This window comes from Dicentrarchus labrax, unplaced genomic scaffold, assembly GCF_905237075.1.
Source record: "Dicentrarchus labrax unplaced genomic scaffold, dlabrax2021, whole genome shotgun sequence".
NCBI classification, from domain to species: domain Eukaryota; kingdom Metazoa; phylum Chordata; class Actinopteri; family Moronidae; genus Dicentrarchus; species Dicentrarchus labrax.
Window position 1 is genome coordinate 215,001 of NW_026136763.1, and position 21,271 is coordinate 236,271.

The following is a 21,271-nucleotide window of genomic DNA, read 5'->3' on the forward strand; positions in this document are numbered from 1 at the left end:
GCTAGCTGCGCTAACATCGCTGCTATCGTTAGCATGAAGCTAAAACGGAACCAAAGAGAGCTGCCGTTAACCGACCGGATAACCGACCGGATAACTGACCGGATAACTGACCGGATAACTGACCGGATAACTGCCGTTAACCGACCGGATAACTGACCGGATAACTGCCGTTAACCGACCGGATAACTGACCGGATAACTGACCGGATAACTGCCGTTAACCGACCGGATAACTGACCGGATAACCGACCGGATAACTGCCGTTAACTGACCGGATAACTGACCGGATAACTGACCGGATAACTGCCGTTAACTGACCGGATAACTGACCGGATAACTGACCGGATAACTGCCGTTAACTGACCGGATAACTGACCGGATAACTGCCGTTAACCGACCGGATAACTGACCGGATAACCGACTGCTTTAAGATCGTTATACTACCGGACTGTGTTTAATAGACAGCTAGCTCCGGTAGCTAGCATTAGCTGCTGCTGCTGTAAACAGTGTGTGTCTGTCTCACCCCCTGTGTGTCTGTCTCACCCCCTGTGTGTCTGTCTGTCTCCAGCAGTAACCGGTATCATGGCCTCCCAGAACCTGGACCCCGCAGCGGCAGCAGCTTCCTCCACAGCCGCTCTGAAGGGCAGTGAGAGCGGCGGCAGCGCGGCCAGAGGCTCCGTGTCCAAACGGTGAGACGGTACCGACAGACAGGGCTCAGTGTGTGAGACAGGTGTGTGAGACAGGTGTTAACAGTGTCTCTGTGTGTCTGCAGGTTACAGCAGGAGCTCATGACTCTGATGGTGAGTTAATATCTGTGTGTGTGTGTGTGTGTGTGTGTGTGTGTGATCCAGGTCAACCCTGAACTGACCACTGGTTACCATGGTGACAGACGTCACTGGTGTCCCTAATATCTGAGTTTACTGTTCATACTCAACCAACCCAGAATGCATTGCGTCTCTTCTGACTGGTCACTGGTGGAGGATAGATGGTGGATGGATGATGGATGGATGGATGGATGGAGGATGGATGATGGATGGATGATGGATGGATAGAGGATGGATGGATGATGGATGGATAGGTGGATGGATGGATGATGGATGGATAGAGGATGGATGGATAGAGGATGGATGGATGATGGATGGATAGAGGATGGATGGATGATGGATGGATAGAGGATGGATGGATGATGGATGGATAGGTGGATGGATGGATGATGGATGGATAGAGGATGGATGGATAGAGGATGGATGATGGATGGATAGAGGATGGATGGATGGATAGAGGATGGATGGATGGTTAGATGATGGATGGATGGATGGATAGAGGATGGATGGATGGTTAGATGATGGATGGATAGATAGAGGATGGATGGATGATGGATGGATGGATGGATGATGGATGGATGGATGGATGGATGGATAGATAGAGGATGGATGGATGATGGATGGATAGAGGATGGATGGATGGATAGAGGATGGATGGATGGATGGAGGATGGATGGATAGATGATGGATGAATAGATGATGGATGGATAGAGGATGGATGGATGGATAGATGATGGATGGTTAGATGATGGATGGATGGATAGGTGGATGGATAGATGATGGATAGATGGATGGATGATGGATGGATAGAGGATGGATGGATAGAGGATGAATAGATGATGGATAGAGGATGGATGGATGGATAGATAGAGGATGGATGGAGGATGGATGGATGATGGATGGATGGATGGATAGAGGATGGATGGATAGATGGTGGATGGATAGATGATGGATGGATAGATGATGGATGGATGGATAGATGATGGATGGATGGATAGATGATGGATGGATGGATAGATGATGGATGGATGGAGGATGGATGGATAGAGGATGAATAGATGATGGATAGAGGATGGATGATGGATGGATAGAGGATGGATGGATGGATGGATGGATGGTTAGATGATGGATGGATGGATGGTTAGATGATGGATGGATAGATAGAGGATGGATGGTTAGATGGTGGGTGGATGGATGGATGGATAGATGATGGATAGATGATGGATAGATGATGGATAGATGATGGATGGATGGATAGAGGATGGATGGATAGATGGATGATGGATGGATGGATAGAGGATGGATGGATGGATGGATGGATTGGATGGATGGATGGATGGATGGATGGAATGATGGATAGAGGATGGATGGATAGATGATGGATGGATGGATGGATAGAGGATGGATGGATTGGATGGATGGATGGATGGAATGATGGATAGAGGATGGATGGATAGAGGATGGATAGATGATGGATGGATGGATGATGGATAGAGGATGGATGGATGGATAGATGATGGATGGATGGATGATGGATAGAGGATGGATGGATGGATAGATGATGGATGGATGGATGGATGATGGATAGAGGATGGATGGATGGATGGATGATGGATAGAGGATGGATGATGGATAGAGGATGGATGGATGGATTGGATGGATGGATGGATGGAATGATGGATAGAGGATGGATGGATAGATGATGGATGGATAGATGGATGGATGGATGATGGATAGAGGATGGATGGATTGGATGGATGGAATGATGGATAGAGGATGGATGGATAGATGGATGATGGATGGATGGATGGATGGATTGATGGATAGAGGATGGATGGATGGATGGATGGATGGATGGATGGATGATGGATAGAGGATGGATGGATAGATGATGGATGGATGGATGGATGGATGGATGGATGGATGGATTGGATGGATGGATGGATGGAATGATGGATAGAGGATGGATGGATAGATGATGGATGGATGGATGGATGGAATGATGGATAGAGGATGGATGGATGGATGATGGATGGATGGAATGATGGATAGAGGATGGATGGATGATGGATAGAGGATGGATGGATGGATGATGGATGGATAGATGATGGATAGAGGATGGATGGATGGATGGATGGATGATGGATAGAGGATGGATGGATGGATGGATGATGGATAGAGGATGGATGGATGGATTGGATGGATGGATGGAATGATGGATAGAGGATGGATGGATGGATAGATGATGGATGGATGGATGGATAGAGGATGGATGGATGGATGGATTGGATGGATGGATGGATGGATGGATGGATGGATTGGATGGAATGATGGATAGAGGATGGATGGATAGATGATGGATGATGGATGGATAGAGAACAGTTTTATAAAAGCTGATGGTGAATTGAGAAAGTGCTCAAACATTGTTGAGAAGCTCCAGATGAGCCAGTTGGGGGCGCTAGTGTTGTGATTGTCTGTACTTCATTTAGTTCAGTGTGCGGTCTGAACCAGAACCACCAACAAATAACAGAAAATAACCCACTCGTCAAAATACTGTTTTAATACTTTGTTTGCTTTAATCTGACATTTTTTATTTATTTTTATATATATATATATATATATCTATATATATATCTCTATATATATATATATATATTCATTGTTTGTCTTTTTAATGTTACATAAAGATATTTACACTGTAAAACCAATGAGCTATAAATACAGGTGTCTGAACACAGGATGACATCATGTGACCTGTCTCTCTCTCTCTGTCGATGACGCAGATGTCAGGTGACAAGGGGATCTCAGCGTTTCCGGAATCAGATAATCTCTTCAAATGGATCGGGACCATCGATGGTGCTCAGGGGACGGTACGCACACCTCTCTGACCTGCCTGTCTCTCAGGTGTATGACCGTCGGTTTGCTCGATGTGAGGAAACTATAATGTGCGATAACATTGTTCAGTGTGTGCACGGCCCTCCAAACACAAACCACAGTAACTACAGCTTTGGCCAAATTGAGTTCTGACAGAAACTGAACTTTTAACTGTTTGATCTTGTTTCTAAGTTTAGTCTCGCTCAGTCTCAGAGAAACTCTCCCTCGCTGTAATGTTAAAGCATAGCAGACCGGTGGCGCCCTATAGCTCACCTGGTAGAGCTGGTGCCTGAGTACCCCGGGCTGTGGGTTCGAATCCGACCTGTCACCCTTTCTTCCTCTTTCCTGTCTATCTTCAGCTGCTGTATCCAATGAAGCCAAAAAGACCCAAAAAATGGTTTTGTCAACTTGGAGTTGGAGTTCACTTCAGTCTCTCAGACAGGCTGTACCTCATCATTACCTGTCTCTCTGTTACCTGTCTCAGGTGTATGACGGGCTCAGGTACAGGCTGTCTCTGGAGTTTCCGGCTGGTTATCCATATCAGGCTCCTCACGTGAAATTTGTCACTCCGTGTTTTCATCCCAACGTGGACGAACAAGGTTTCATCTGTCTCGACATCCTGAAGGACAAATGGTCGGCGCTGTACGATGTCCGCTCCATCCTGCTGTCCATCCAGAGCCTGCTGGGAGGTAACCAGTCTAACCAGTGCAGACTGTAAACTGGCTGGTCGTCGGTTCTGTCTATCAGGATTTCAGTTACACAAGTTAACTACTTTACATTTAGTACACATAGTTTCAATTAAGTTTGACTGATTTTTAAATAGTTTCGACAGCTTTTGACCATTTAAATAAATCCTCTTCTCACGATGGAAATTATTATATTTGTTTTTAAAAACTGTAAACAATAAAAAAAGATCTTTTGTGTTGCAGACAGGTTACTTTTATTTCTTGTATTTGAAATCGTTGTCAGGACCCTTCAGGATTATACAGAGATGAATGTAGATGAAAGTGAAGGAACATCCACTTTAATATATTCCAACAGTTTATGTGAATGTTGACGTGTTCTGTTTCTTCTCAGAACCGAACAACGAGAGTCCTCTGAACACAGCTGCTGCTAAACTCTGGGACGATCAGGAAGGTGAGAAACTGCTGATGCCTTCACGGACATCACCTTTACATGTTTATGTTCAAGACCAACTGGTATTTTTCATCTTTTAATGAAGTGTAGCGACGCAGCTGCAGGGCAGCGTAAAGGGGCAGCAGGGTGTGCAGGGGCTTATGGGAGTTATAGTTCTAATAGCTGTTTTGTCTCTTTCAGCCTTTAAAGCTCATCTACACTCGACCTTCCAGAAGTAAAGCATCTCTGCGTTTTCTTCTTCTGATTGTTTGTCTTCTGTGTTTGTATAATATTTTTATGTTTGTTCACCTCGCTGTATCAATAAAGTTCTTAATTCAACACACAGAAGCTGACTGACTTTTTACTGGACTAATAATTGTGAGGAATCTGCTCAGTCGACATAGCCAATTAGATTACTGTCAGACTTGCTCTGTAGTCTTATGAGGCCGCTTCTTCGCAACCGCCTTCAAGGATCAACTTACTGCCGTGTTTTATGTTGTAGAGTAAAGTGTGACTGTCTCAAGCTTCTGTTAAACACACCTTATTTCAGACATCTAACCAAAAACCGCATTCAACCCACTGACTTTCAGGAGAGGAAGTTCTGGGTTTTAAGCTTCATTCCTGCAGCACTCTATTCTCATGTTTGTTAACTCACTATTTCCTTTTATTTCTAAGAACCTCAGATTATATTCCTGTCCCAGTGGCTAGATTACTCCGTTAGAAAATCTGTGTCCTATTGCTGAAGTTTAACATTATTCAAACACAGACATGAGCAGCCCGTAATGTTGTCAGGTATGTCACTGGTGAGGTCATGGGGATGTCAGCTGCTCCCCTCTACCCGACACAGCCGAGTCCGCAGCACGGCGGCTGGCAGCAGGCGGCCATCTTGTTGTTGGAGACTACCTCAACCTCCATCAGGTCCTCCAGGCTGTCATCTAGTTCATCCATTTCACCTCGAGCTTCGGCCCATGCAGGCTGGGTGGACTCCACTGACCAGAATGCAACAGGAACCTGGAGAACGCCGAAAAGTTTAAAACAGCAAGGTGGGTACAGGTGCAAGATACGAGACACTACCACTGTTTACAAGATACTACCCCCAGAAACAACATACTCCCCTCAGATATAAGATACTACCCCCAGAAACAACATACTCCCCTCAGATATAAGATACTACCCCCAGAAACAACATACTCCCCTCAGATATAAGATACTACCCCCCAGAAACAACATACTCCCCTCAGATATAAGATACTACCCCCAGAAACAACATACTCCCCTCAGATATAAGATACTACCCCCAGAAACAACATACTCCCCTCAGATATGAGATTCTTCCCTCAGAAACAACATACTCCCCTCAGATATAAGATACTACCCCCAGAAACAACATACTCCCCTCAGATATAAGATACTACCCCCAGAAACAACATACTCCCCTCAGATATAAGATACTACCCCCAGAAACAACATACTCCCCTCAGATATGAGATTCTTCCCTCAGAAACAACATACTCCCCTCAGATATAAGATACTACCCCCAGAAACAACATACTCCCCTCAGATATAAGATACTACCCCCAGAAACAACATACTCCCCTCAGATATAAGATACTACCCCCAGAAACAACATACTCCCCTCAGATATAAGATACTACCCCCAGAAACAACATACTCCCCTCAGATATGAGATTCTTCCCTCAGAAACAAGATACTCCCCTCAAAAAAGATACTGTCTCACCCTCAGCTGCATCTCACTCAGCATGGCCTCCAGTCCTCCGATGTGATTGGTCAGATTAGGGCTCGGCTCCTCCTCCAAGGTGAGCCATGGCACCTGGACTAAAGCCACTCGGGCTGCCACGCCCACCACACCATCAATACATCCTGGAGAGAGAGACAAACGGGTTAAAGGATATTAAGGAACCAGACTGGACTCCACTGATCTTGGTTCTTTAGGCATCCTTGGCGAGGGTCTGCTGCTCCTTAAATTAGTTCCAGTAGTTCTATAGGAGGTTGTAGGGTTCTTTGAGGATGTTACAAGGAACCTAGAGAACCCTTTAAAGGTTAGAGGACTTCTTGTGCCAGATCATCTTTAAGGAGGCTCTTTGTGAAGGTCTAATGGTCCTCAACATGTACTTTCTAGGCTGTTGTATGGGTTCTTGAAAGGGTTCCTTAAGGAGGTTCTAAGGGAGGCTTCAGCTGTTTTTGAAGAGTTTATCAGGATCTGCTAGGGGGGCGCGACAGGCAGGGGTGACTGACGGAGGAGGAAGAGATGGAGAAGTTTCTGACAGGATTGAGGAGAAAAACGGAGGAGGTTTCATAGGCAGGAGAAGCAAGTAACGGTAACCGGCATAAACCTAATAAGACCAGGAAATACGACGAAGCCTACATAGCTTTTGGGTTTACCGTGAATACGGTCGGAAATGTGTGTGTTTTATGCCTAAAAACTCTGGCTGCGGACAGCATGAAACCAAATAAATCAAGACGGCACCTGGAGACCTTACACCCCAGTTATGTCAATAAGCCACTGGACTTTTTTTTTTTTTTTTTTTTTTTAAAAAGCACCATTAGCCTCGTACAAAGTTGCCCACCACAACGCAAGGTGCAAAAAAAACCTCACACGATAGCAGAGGAGCTAATACTCCTGGCAGCATTGGACATTGTCACAATCATAGGTGAGAAAAGAGACACTGAATACTGTCTCTCTCTCTAATAACACGGTCAGGAGACATATATTTGACATTACAGACGACCTCCAAGAACAACTCACAGAACATCTAACAGATAAATGTTAAATAAGTAATATTGTTGCACAAAAAAACAAACATTAAAAAGTCATATACCTTTTTGAAAAGGAATAAGCTGATGAAGCTGACAGGTGACCAATGTTTACAGTTTAAAACAGTTTTGAATGTTACTGTGTTAAGTCTATAAAAATGCACATCCCAGTGAATCATTTGCCCTTTTTTGAGAATCACACAGACTGAGCAGTCTTGTTTAAATGTTACAAATTGAGTTAATAAACTGAATTTGGAAATTGTTGTTGCAAATGTTATCTCAGCTCATTTTATTAATCTATTTTGATAATCAGGTGATTGTATGCAGAATGCTGGTGCCAGCAACTCATACAGTGGTTTGTACAGATAAATAAATAAATAAATATTATCAGGTTCTCAATAGTATTAAAATTCAGGGGGGCGTGAAAAAATTTCTGTCCCCTAGGGGGTGCATGACAGAAAATAATTGAGAACCACTGCTCTAGACTGCTGAGCAGCATCTGTTTGTTTGATCATTAAGTTGAAGATATGTAAATGTTCTGAGCCCCGCCCCCACCTGAGCCCCGCCACAGGGCCAATCAGGGAGCCACTGACAGTCCCAATCGTTATACAGCGCCTATATATAATAATAATGTATAATATATATTAATAATGTAGGACCTTGTCCTCGTCTTCCTCTACAAGAGACGCTTTATCTGTCTCTTAATTCAACAATCATCATACTATTTTGATTTTTGATGTTCCACCAGGACAGTTTTCAAGGCCTCCTCTTTCCCTTTGACCTTTTTGACCCAGGAGGGGAGGTGAGACTGTGGCGCTGACAGTCTCCTGCACAGAGAGCCTGGTTCTTTTCAGATTCTCAGATGGGATCTCTAGGTGTCAATATGTTTTATCCTCTTTAACAGAACACTGACTTCTCCACAGATCAGAACAACACCCTACACCTAAAGTGGATCGTGTGTGATAACATAAATGCCTTTTTGATTGTAAATCAGGGTTAGATATCCCTGAAATGTGTTTACATCTCTTTTAGTCTGACAGGTCCACCTCCAGAGAGAAACTCCTCTGGAATCCACATCTGGCATTCTGACACCCCTTCCTCTGAAGTGTAAATTACGATGTTTTCTTTTGATAGTGGACATTCCAATCTAGGAAGCAGTAACAACAGTTGCACGGTATAGATTTAGTTCTGTTGGAGTATTATGGTAAAATTTCATCTCCTCCTAATTAACAGATTGCCATCCAGCATGAGAAGGACGCAAATGTAATGTTTGTCTGATGTTTCTGTCATCAGATTGGACTAAGTTACAAAATCATGTGTAAAATGTCTGAATGTTTGATGGAGCCACAGTGCCACCTTTTGGTAAGGTTCTGGTATAGCGTAAGATACTTTCAAAACGAACTTGAACTGTTTTATAATTGTGTAGTATTCCAAATAGTAAATGCCTGACACATAATTTTGTAACAAGGATTAAGCTAGCACTATACGAAATATGTACAATCCCTCAGTGCTGCTTTATATGCATGTTTGATGATTAATGATTTAATGATTTTAATCAGTTCTACTTTTCCTTTACATTAAGTAATTTCAGTTATGTTATGTTAAAACATGTGAACTATGTATTAAGTCATGGTGTGTTCTGTGAACGGTGAATTATGATCTCGAAACTTTAAAACACGATAGGAGTAAATTATAAAGTTACGAATATCAAAATATCGCTGAAGGAAGTGACGCGATTAGCCTTTCCGGATACGCCTTCAGATTAAAATATATAAGGAACAGACTCCGGTCACTCCTTCTTTTCTTCGCTCTTTTTCTGATCTCTTCTGTCCTTCTTACATTTTCTTCTTTCTAAGATCCACTCGTTATTTACTCTCGTTCTTAATTTTAATTTCCGTACTTTACTTCGTTTGCGACACGTGTTGAATTTTTCCTCAAGTAATAACTTGGTGCTGAAGTACTTTCCTAAGTACTTTTATTTTGAAAGCTCAAGACAAACGAATTTCTTCTTTTATATTTTTGTAGTCTTCTCGTCAAGTATTGTCGCCTTTTCACAGAAAGTGAATTTAATCTAATTCTTGGACTTAGTTACGACGGAGAATTCGCCAGGCCAGCGTTTCATCCTCCAGTTATTTTTAAACAAGAAGCTGAATTAGTTTACAGTCAAAGGTGAAGACCAACCACTCTAAGACATTTATCATCAGCCAGAAGGACGTCACAGTAGTTGACTGCTCAAGAAGACGTATAAACGTTTCCAGCCGAATAAAGACATTATTCTCCAGCCACCGTGCCCCCAACGCTCACTAGCGCACACGCAGCGCTGGGCCTTTTGGAGAGATTGCCACTGGAACCAGGGACTACAACTCCCATCGGCCTGTTGGACCAGTGACGCAAAGCCGCAGTTGAGCTGAAAGCCAAGGACCTGAAATCCTTCCAAGTTCCATCTACAAACAAAGCAGGCTGACTCTCCGGTACACGGCCGGATTCACACACATGAAGAAGAGCTGGTGTCTTTTAAGTTTAAGAGAATTTTGGATTAGGGCCTCTCAGTTCTACAATTTACTCTCGTAATATTTTAAACTTACTGCCGCATCGCAAAATCCACCATCGCTCCTGAATCACCTAATAGTAATAATTCATTTACTGTCCACATATTCTGTTACTTGTTGTCATTTGTTTGCTTTATCATTTCATACTATTTACTCTGCATTAGTTTAGTTAATAAACATATATAACCGTATGTCCTTGTCGGTACCAGTTTGATTTGATGCGGGGAAATCGATGAATCGTGTAAAAGAAATCACTACTTCAGAAATATGAGATTAAATATAGATTTTGAAATTTGATAAATTGATTTGAAATTGATTTGATTAGATCTGTGGAATAATTTCCTCCGGATTATTTCAGTAGCTAAACAACGGAGGTGATGCCCCATTTACGAGTGTATTATTAATCACCAGTGATTAATTACCTTTCTAATTAAATAGTAGTGTAACCCCTACAATAATATATAATAATAATGCTATATGATGATTATAATATATAATAAAAAATATAATATATAACAACATATAATAAAGATAATATATAATACTAATGGTACTAATAATAATAATAATAATAGTGTTATTACTAACTATCATCAATCCAATCACAAAGTTGAAGTTATCAGCTGACCTGTGTTGACCAATGAGCGTCTGTCGTAGCGCTTGGTCAGAGGAAACTGTCCAATCAGATTGCAGGCTTTACGGAGGTCAGACACAAAGTTCTCTAACGCCGACAGGAAGAGAACCCACAGACGCTCCGACACCTGTCTGTCCTCCACACCTGAGGGGGCGGAGTCACAGTCAGACAGCAGACGCACCAGACGCCGGGACAGACCTGCAGATGGACAGACAGGTGAGAGATAGACAGATAGGTCTGCTGTCAGACAGACAGACAGATAGGTCTGCTGACAGACAGACAGACAGATAGGTCTGCTGACAGACAGACAGACAGATAGGTCTGCTGACAGACAGACAGACAGATAGGTCTGCTGACAGACAGATAGGTCTGCTGACTGACAGACAGATAGGTCTGTTGACTGACTGACTGACAGACAGACAGATAGGTCTGCTGACTGACTGACTGACAGACAGACAGATAGGTCTGCTGACTGACTGACTGACAGACAGACAGATAGGTCTGCTGACTGACTGACAGACAGACAGACAGACAGATAGGTGAGAGACAGACAGGTGAGAGACAGGTGTACCACTGCAAATTCGGTGTGCGAGAGCTCTCGTCTCGTCCATCTCATCTCGCAGGAAGCTGCAGTCGGCTGAGCTGCCGAGTGACGCTGCCAGCTGCTGGAAACAGGAAATGACCCGACTGAGAGCTTCCTGAGCACGCTCACACTCGCCCTGCTGCCGCCGCCGTGCTGCCAGCTCATCCACCGAACGACGCCAGCGACTCATAATGTCGTCATCCACCTGCTGGGGAGGAGAGACGGGTTGTTTAAGGGTTAATGTCAGTGTAAACAAACAATGAGCGGACTGAAGATGGCCGACAGATGGCGCCCGCCTGCTGCCCTAAACCCCCCGAACAGTCTCTGACAGTCTCAGAGGAACCAGAACCAGGAGCTGCTCCTCGTCCCCGGGACCAAAAGATCTGAGGATTATTGCATCCGACCAAGACTCTGACTCTGGGGATGAAGACCCGGCGGGTTCAGGCAGTGACAGGAGAGGAAGAGGAGGAAGAGGAGCCAGATTGTAGCTAGGTAATTAGTCAGTAACTGTTAACGTTATCCATCATCCATTGTATCGATCAGTCCGATTAGTTTCAGTTTAACAGGCTGCTGTTGTAGAGATTATAACCATCATCACTGTAATATCACAAACTACTGGCTTTATCAATACGTTTATCTCTGTGATACAAACTGCAGCTACTGACTGGAATTCATGTTTAATTCATTATATTGTATAATATATAATGAATATGTTATATATTATATCGCATAGTAATCATTGTATAATCATTGTATAAGTATTATTAATAAAGTAGAAGTATTATTAATTCAATTCAATTTTATTTGTATAGCGCCAATTCATAACAGAAGTTATCTCAGGACACTTTTCAAATAGAGCAGGTCTAGACCGAACTCCTTATAACATTATTTACAGAGACCCAACAGTACCACCATGAGCAAGCACTTGGAGACAAGGGCAAGGAAACACTGCCTGTTAAAAGGCAGAAACCTAGGACAGATCCTTCGGCTCTAGGTGGGTGGTCGTCTGTCTCGACCAGTTGGGGTGAGAGAGACAGACAGACAGACAGACAGACAGACAGACAGACAGACAGGTGCACAGCAACAACAGTATTGGCAATGGCAATCTAGCAGGACCATGGCAGGAGGCTCCACCAGGATCGATAAGAACCTTCAAGACGAGAAAGCACAAGAACTCCGGGGAAGAAGTGAAGTTAGTAACATGCATTAATGGAACATGAATGAGTGCAGAAAGAGAGAGGAAGAGAGGAGCTCAGTGCACCATGGGAAATCCCCCGATAGTCTAGGCCTATAACAGCATAACTAAGGGATGGTTCAGGACTCACCTGATCCAGCCCTAACTATAAGCTTTATCAAAGAGGAATGTCTTAAGCCTACTCTTAAATGTGGTGAGGGTGTCTGCCTCCAGAACCACAACTGGAAGCTGGTTCCACAGGAGAGGAGCTTGGTAACTGAAGGCTCTGGCTCCTGTTCTACTTTTAGAGACTATAGGAACCACAAGTAGCCCAGCATTCAGAGAACGTAGTGTTCTAGAGGGGTAATAGGGTACTATGAGCTCTTTAAGATATGAAGGGGCCTGACCATGAAGAGCTTTATAGGTGAGGAGGAGGATTTTAAATTCTATTCTACATTTTACAGGGAGCCAATGCAGAGAAGCTAGTACAGGAGAGATGTGATCTCTTTTTCTAGTTCCTGTCAGTACTCGTGCTGCAGCGTTCTGAATTAATTGGAGCGTTTTAATGGACTTATTGGGGCAACCTGATAATAAAGAGTTGCAGTAATCCAGCCTAGAAGTAACAAATGCATGGATTAGTTTTTCTGCATCTGTCTGTGATAGGATGTGTCTAATTTTTCTAATATTACGTAAATGAAAGAAGGCGGTCCTAGAGGTCTGCTTTATGTGGGAGTTAAATGACAAATCCTGATCAAAGATAATTCCTGACAGTGGTGCTAGAGGCCAAGGTAATGCCATCTAGAGTAACTATATCTTTAGACAGTGAGTCTCTAAGGTTTTTGGGGCCAAGAACAAGAATTTCGTTTTTTTCTGAGTTTAACATCAGAAAATTGCAGCTCATCCAGGATTTTATGTCCTTAAGACATGTTTGTAATTTAGATAATTGATTAATTTCATCAGGCTTGATTGATAGATATAACTGCGTATCATCTGCATAACAGTGAAAGTTGAGTGATTCCTAATAATGTTGCCTAAAGGGAGCATATATAAAGTAAATAGTATTGGTCCAAGTACAGAACCTTGTGGAACTCCATGACTAACTGTAGTATTTATTGAAGATTCATCGTTAACATGTACAAACTGAGAACGATCTGATAAATATGACTTAAACCAGCTTAGTGCGGTTCCTTTAATGTCAATTTGATGCTAAAGTCTCTGTAAAAGAATATTATGGTCAATGGTGTCAAATGCAGCACTAAGATCTAATAATACAAGTACAGAGACAAGTCCATTGTGAGAATAATTAATTAATAAAGTATAAGTATTATCAGTATTAGAAGTATTATTTATAATGTATTATTTATAAAGTGTTATTAATAAAGTATAATAAAGTAGAAGTATTATTAGAATTAGAAGTATTATTTATAAAGTATTATTAATAAAGTAGAAGTATTATTAATAAAGTAAAAGTATTATTAGTATTAGAAGTATTATTTATGAAGTAGAAGTATTATTAATAAAGTAGAAGTATTATTTATAAAGTAGAAGTATTATTAATAATGTAGAAGTATTATTAATAAAGCAGAAGTATTATTAATAAAGTAGAAGTATTATTTATAAAGTAGAAGTATTATTTATAAAGTAACAGTATTATTAGTATTAGAAGTATTATTTATAAAGTAGAAGTATTATTTATGAAGTAGAAGTGATATTTATAAAGTAGAAGTATTATTTATAAAGTAGAAGTGTTATTTATAAAGTAGAAGTATTATTTATAAAGTAGAAGTATTATTAATAAACAGAAGTATTATTTATAAAGTAGAAGTATTATTAATAAAGTAGAAGTATTATTTATAAAGTAGAAGTATTATTTATAAAGTAGAAGTGTTATTAATAAAGTAGAAGTATTATTTATAAAGTAGAAGTATTATTAATAAAGTAGAAGTATTATTTATAAAGTAGAAGTATTATTAATAAAGTAGAAGTATTATTTATAAAGTAGAAGTATTATTTATAAAGTAGAAGTGTTATTAATAAAGTAGAAGTATTATTTATAAAGTAGAAGTATTATTAATAAAGTAGAAGTATTATTTATAAAGTAGAAGTATTATTAATAAAGTAGAAGTATTATTAGTATTAGAAGTATTCGATAAGTGATGTTCCTGTTTCTGTAGTTCCTGCTGTCGGCCTGTAGGGGGCAGCTGATGAGTTTTTAGGTGTTTGTAAGGTTCAGTGTGTGTTTGTGTTGGAGCTCAGCTGCTGATTATTTATTATTATTCTGATTTTAAATAAAATAATTAAATTAAATAATTCATCCTCATGTTATCTTAAAGAACTGGTGTTAGAGTCAGTCCACATTCATGGTTATTAATGGATAAATTAATGGATTATACACACGTTAAGGCTTTTAAAGGAGAGACAATGTAACATTTGCCAAATAGAAAATTAATTAAGAAATTGAATTACATATAATATATTTATATACATTAATGAATGAATGTGATTTATTATCCATTATATAAAGTATATAAACAGTTTTATTGTTACAGTAAATATTAAAAGGACTTTCTGTCTAAACAATAGATAATCAATAATGTTGAACAGTTTCAGTCCTGATCTTAAAACACGTTCAGTCTTTGAATAAAGAATAAAATCGTCCTACCTGCTGCTGATCACGACTACATCCACCTTGTTCTTCTTCTGTGGTTGAGGACCGTGCAACCTCAGGCAGGTTTCTATAAACACTTGTTCTTCCTCTCTGGGGACCGTCAGTGTTTTTAATTAAGGCTCAGAGACCAGCTGAGGCCCCGAATCCTCTCGGTCCCTGGAGCCTCTTTATTTTACCCTCAGCTCTGCCTCGCAGGCAATCCTCACCTGTCCAGGTAGACTGCGTCATGTCAGGGTTATTTATACCCACATGGACCCGGCCATTGTTCTGTAGACTGACTCACACAGGTGTTCAGTCTGTTATTGAACCAAGTGCTGAGTCATATTGGGTCACGTCATCAAACACTGAACTGTCCATCATAAATGCTAATGCTAAAGCTACATATGTAATTATAATAATACCGTTTCATTAACATTAGAATCATCATTTATTACTCGTTACTATTCTGAAGTAATAGTACTTTACTTAATACACCATTACAGTAATCAGTTACACTACTCGTTATGAAACTACAGAGTTGTGTCAGCGTGACTCAACTAATGAAGAGACGACAGAACTTCTGTTATTTAGAGATTATTTTTAACCTCCTGTAGATACCCACCATTAAAACTAATAATGTAAATATAAGTTTAAGATATAATATAATATTTAAGATATTGTAAGGTTGTACCTGATTATAGCTTTGGGGGGTAACTGTGATATTATTGTAAATAATACTTTTCCAGTCATGGAAACACCTGGAAAATAATCTCTGTTGTCCTGGAACATTTGAACAGTACTTTTATTGATTTTCTTATTTTTTCCAGTTCATTAAAAAACATCACAAATATGATATATTTTATTTATATATAAATTTACTGAGCGGCTGATAATGTATCTGTCCCTAATAATAAATCAAATAATAATAAACTACATTTGTGATAATTATTGGATATATGTGGTCTGAAAGGGTCTACTTACCACATTATTAACATTATATCATATAATCGTACAAATAACTTGATATAGAGGCACGAGTCGGGGGACAAACACCCAACAGGTTATTATTATCATTATTAAACATCCAGAAACAGAATTTAAAGTGTGTGAACACATTGTACATGAAAACATTATAAAGGCTGAACTATGTGTGTGCTTTACGCTGTAGTGGTATAAAATCTATTGTGCTAGCGTCGGTCGAGTTATTACAACTGTTTTTTACCCGCCTGTTACAGGCATTTTCTTATTACCCACAACCTTTGCTAACTAGTGCATCTTCCCTGGATGTGAGACACTGCAGAGCATCTTTAGAGAGGACAACCCTAACCCTGAACCCTCCTGTTGTCTTGGGGTCATTCTGACCCCCAAAAAATGTTTTGCTGTCAAAATGTGTTTTTTTTCATCAAACGGTCTGAAAATAACAGGAGTTGAATTATGGTGTCATTATGACACCTGTTGTCCTCTGGGGTCAAAAAGACCCGACAGCACAAGTGGTGCAATGGGGCATATTGTCACACCATACTGCTAAACAAGCGTACACACACCCCCCCCACACACACACAGCTTTGATGTGTCAAAACATCAAAGGTGATGGATCAAGCAATTCAAACAAAACAGGTCTTTTTTCAGAGATGTTGGAGCATTTCACATTTTAGTCAGGACAGGCAAGACAATCACGAGGCAGAAGCGCAGGAAGCTCATGAGATCATTTTTGACCTCACCGATCTCTCCCTCACCAAGCTCAACCTCACCGATCTCTCCCTCATCAATCTCCCCCTTACCAATCTCTCCCTCACCGATCTCCCCCTCACCGATCTCCCCCTCACCAAGCTCAACCTCACCGATCTCAACCTCACCAATCTCCCCCTCACCGATCTCAACCTCACCGATCTCCCCCTCACCCAGCTGTCCCTCCTGGCCCATCACTCAAAAGGGGCAGATGCAAATTCTCCCCTTGCCAGAGTGATCTGAAAACCTCCCCAATATGCCAAAAATGCAATGCATACATCTGCAAAGATCATTCCATCACTACCTGCCTCGCATGCTACTGAGGGTTAGTTTGGAAAAGTTAAACATTTTGTAAATTAATGTTGAAATGTTGTATATATGTCAGTTAATGAGTTGAATAAAGTTGACTAAAAAGTTTAAACACATAGGTGGGTGATAATATATACTTTATGCTATCAATAAGATATATATATCCAGAAAACGATGTGGGCTTCATTGATAACTGGAAGCCTTTTTGGGGAAAACCTGGTCTGATTAGGAGAGACGGCATCCATCCCACTTTGGATGGAGCGGCTCTCTTATCTAGAAATATGGCGAAGTTTATCTCTAAAACCTGACAGTCCAGAGTTGGGACCAGGAAGCAGAGCTGCTGTCTTACACACTTCTCTGCTCTTTCTTTAGAACAGTCACCCACCCAAAACCCCATAGAGACTGTGTCTGTCCCCCGACCACCTAAATTATTTAAAGAAATAAAAACAAGAGGAGTTCAACATAAAAATCCAATAAAAATTAAAACTAATTCCTCAGTAGCACAAAATAAGAGAATGAAATGTGGGCTGTTAAATATCAGGTCTCTGTCCTCTAAAGCTGTTTTAGTGAACGAATTAATATCAGATTATGATATTGATTTACTTTGTCTTACTGAGACCTGGTTGTCCCACGAGGAGTATGTTAGCCTAAATGAATCCACCCCCCCAGTCATATTAATACTCACATTCCTCGAGGCACTGGCCGAGGAGGTGGAGTGGCCGCCATATATGATTCGAGTGTTTTAATGGACCCTAAACCTAAACTAAATTATAATTCATTTGAAAGTCTTGTTCTTAGTCTTTCTCACCCAAACTGGAAAACACTGCAGCCAGTTCTATTTGTTATAGTGTACCGCGCTCCTGGACCGTACTCTGATTTTATATCTGAATTCTCAGAGTTTCTATCAAGTTTAGTCCTTAAATCAGATAAAGTAATTATTGTAGGTGATTTTAATATTCATGTGGATGTTAACAATGACAGCCTAAGTAATGCATTCATATCATTAATAGACTCAATTGGCTTCTGTCAGAGTGTAAATAAACCAACTCATTGTTTTAATCACACTCTTGACCTTGTTTTATCATATGGCATTGATATTGAACATTTAATAGTCTTCCCACATAATCCTTTCCTATCTGACCATTATTTAATAACTTTTGAATTCATACTATTAGATTATAAGCCATTAGGCAAAACTTCCTACAGCAGATGTCTATCTGACAGTGCTGTAGCTAAATTTAAGGAGGAGATTCCTTCAGTGTTTAATTCAATGCCATGTCTGAATTTAACAGAATCCTATAACGACTTTAGTCCCTCTGAAATTGATAATCTTGTCGATAGTGCTACAGGCTTACTACGATCAACATTAGACTCTATCGCTCCTATAAAAAGGAAATTATTAAAACATAGGAGACTAGCACCGTGGTACAACCACCAAACCCGCCAGTTAAAACAAATAGCTAGGAAATCTGAAAGGAAATGGCACTCTTCCAAATTATCAGAATATCGCTCAAATTGGCAAGATGATCTTAAGATTTATAGAAAGGCCCTCCGTAATGCCAGAGGAGCCTATTACTCAGCACTAATAGAAGAAAATAAGAATAACCCTAGGTTCCTCTTCAGCACTGTAGCCAGGCTGACAGAGAGTCACAGCTCTATTGAGCCACATATCCCCATAAACTTAAGTAGCAATGACTTCATGAGCTTCTTCTATAATAAAATTATTACTATTAGAGAAAAAATTAATCACCAACTGCCATCAATAGTTATCAGTGGCTCTCCAAGTTCAGGGACTTCTGTCAATGTAAATTTAGATATATATTTAGACTGTTTTTCTGCTATCGATCTTCATCAGTTAACTTCAATCATTTCTTCATCGAAGCCATCAACCTGTCTATTAGACCCGATCCCAACTAGGCTGCTTAAAGAAGTTGTTCCCTTAATTGGCACTTCTTTACTGGATATGATTAATCTTTCTTTATTATCAGGATATGTACCACAGTCCTTTAAAGTAGCTGTAATTAAACCCCTTCTTAAAAAGTCCACTCTTGACCCAGGGGTTTTAGCCAACTATAGACCGATTTCTAACCTACCCTTCCTCTCTAAGATTCTGGAGAAAGTAGTCGCCAAAGAGTTGTGTGACTTTCTACATAACAATAGTTTATTTGAGGATTTTCAGTCAGGATTTAGAGTTCATCATAGCACAGAGACAGCTCTGGTTAAAGTTAATAATGACCTTCTGACTGCTTCTGACAATGGACTTGTCTCTGTACTTGTATTATTAGATCTTAGTGCTGGATTTGACACCATTGACCATAATATTCTTTTAGAGAGACTTGAGCATCAAATTGGCATTAAAGGAACCACACTAAGCTGGTTTAAGTCATATTTATCAGATCGCTCGCAGTTTGTACATGTTAACGATGAATCTTCAATAAATACTACAGTTAGTCATGGAGTTCCACAAGGTTCTGTACTTAGACCAATACTATTTACTTTATATATGCTCCCTTTAGGCAACATTATTAGGAATCACTCCATTAACTTTCACTGTTATGCAAATGATACGCAGTTATATCTATCAATCAAGCCCAATGAAATTAATCAATTATCTAAATTACAAACATGTCTTAAGGACATAAAATCCTGGATGACCTGCAATTTTCTGATGTCAGACTCAGAAAAAAACGAAATTCTTGTTCTTGGCCCCAAAAACCTTAGAGACTCACTGTCTAAAGATATAGTTACTCTAGATGGCATTAACTTGGCCTCCAGCACCACTGTCAGGAATCTTGGAGTTATCTTTGATCAGGATTTGTCATTTAACTCCCACATAAAGCAGACCTCTAGGACTGCCTTCTTTCATTTACGTAATATTAGAAAAATTAGACACATACTATCACAGACAGATGCAGAAAAGCTAATCCATGCATTTGTTACTTCAAGGCTGGATTACTGCAACTCTTTATTATCAGGTTGCCCCAATAAGTCCATTAAAACGCTCCAATTAATTCAGAACGCTGCAGCACGAGTACTGACAGGAACTAGAACTAAACTGCACTCATTCATGTTCCATTAATGCATGTTACTAACTTCACTTCTTCCCCGGAGTTCTTGTGCTTTCTCGTCTCGCAGGTTCTTATTGATCCTGGTGGAGCCTCCTGCCATGGTCCTGCTAGATTGCCATTGCCAATACTGTTGTTGCTGTGCACCTGTCTGTCTGTCTCTCTCTCGCTCTCTCTCTCTCTCTCTCTCTCTCTCTCTCTCACCCCAACTGGTCGAGACAGACGACCACCCACCTAGAGCCGGAGGATCTGTCCTAGGTTTCTGCCTTTTAACAGGCAGTTTTTCCTTGCCCTTGTCTCCAAGGTCTTGCTCATGGTGGTACTGTTGGGTCTCTGTAAATAATGTTATGAAGAGTTCGGTCTAGACCTGCTCTATTTGAAAAGTGTCCCGAGATAACTTCTGTTTTGAATTGGCACTATACAAATAAAATTGAATTGAATTGAATTGAATAACAGTCAAACCAGGTGGGGTCATTTTGACCCCAGAGGACAAAAAGGTGTCATAATGAGCTGCCATTAAAAAAATTCATATGATTCAAAAACAGCATCCTCACTAAACTGTGACATATACCTCTCTGTGATGAGTCAAAGGACCAAAGGTGTATGGCAATCGGGAAGACAATACGAGGGTTAAATAAAGTATTGGTAAACAAAATCAAACAACGGAGATAAAAATATAAGTTAAAAGTTGAAAAAAGAAATGCACGGTGGACACACAGCATCAACTTCAAGGAAGATAAGAACCATTTTACAGTAAAACCAATTGTATAATATGATTTACCGTGTCATCATATTATGTATAATTATTATATATATGTAACAGTCACATTGAGTCACATTGAGTGGAATATGATCTCTGAAACCAGACTCAACTAAAGTCTCCTTGGACATGGTTGTTAAAACTGATACCGGCCTTCCAACATCTGATTCACTATTTTTGTTAAGAATGGGAACAAGCCGGTCTCTCTTCAGTTCACAGACCCTGACTTACATA

General features: G+C 40.3%; 2 protein-coding genes and 1 long non-coding RNA gene across 7 annotated transcripts in view; 1 reads left to right on the plus strand and 2 right to left on the minus strand.

Annotated features, from left to right (window-relative positions):
• The window catches only part of ube2c (ubiquitin-conjugating enzyme E2C), a 5,383-nt gene extending 231 nt beyond the window's left edge, over positions 1 to 5,152 (plus strand). For 2 of the 4 annotated variants that reach the window (XM_051393858.1, XM_051393860.1), the window contains exons 2-6: positions 568 to 688; positions 772 to 799; positions 3,607 to 3,693; positions 4,182 to 4,386; positions 4,775 to 5,152. In XM_051393858.1, the coding sequence (XP_051249818.1) occupies positions 582 to 688; positions 772 to 799; positions 3,607 to 3,693; positions 4,182 to 4,386; positions 4,775 to 4,914 (567 nt within the window). In that variant the 5' untranslated portion in view covers positions 568 to 581 and the 3' untranslated portion in view covers positions 4,915 to 5,152. The remainder of the gene's footprint in view (positions 1 to 567; positions 689 to 771; positions 800 to 3,606; positions 3,694 to 4,181; positions 4,387 to 4,774) is intronic. The other 2 variants (XM_051393861.1, XM_051393859.1) reach the window with 2 other exon arrangements.
• LOC127359759 (uncharacterized) overlaps positions 1 to 13,950 on the minus strand; it is a 45,691-nt gene extending 31,741 nt beyond the window's left edge. The window contains exon 1 of the long non-coding RNA XR_007882826.1: positions 12,280 to 13,950. This is a non-coding gene — a long non-coding RNA (uncharacterized LOC127359759). The remainder of the gene's footprint in view (positions 1 to 12,279) is intronic.
• Positions 4,614 to 15,294, minus strand: zgc:109913 (regulator of G-protein signaling 9-binding protein). Of its 2 annotated transcripts, none has more exons than XM_051393855.1 (5): positions 15,191 to 15,294; positions 11,343 to 11,562; positions 10,766 to 10,969; positions 6,552 to 6,694; positions 4,614 to 5,824 (listed from the first exon to the last, which is right to left on the minus strand). In XM_051393855.1, exons 2-5 carry the CDS (start codon positions 11,542 to 11,544, stop codon positions 5,648 to 5,650), a joined length of 726 nt encoding a protein of 241 aa, XP_051249815.1. In that variant the 5' UTR covers positions 11,545 to 11,562; positions 15,191 to 15,294; the 3' UTR covers positions 4,614 to 5,647. The 2 variants fall into 2 exon arrangements, with proteins under 2 accessions (XP_051249815.1, XP_051249816.1); XM_051393856.1 differs by having other exon boundaries at positions 11,343 to 11,559; positions 15,191 to 15,270.
• Between the last annotated feature and the right edge of the window lie 5,977 nt (positions 15,295 to 21,271).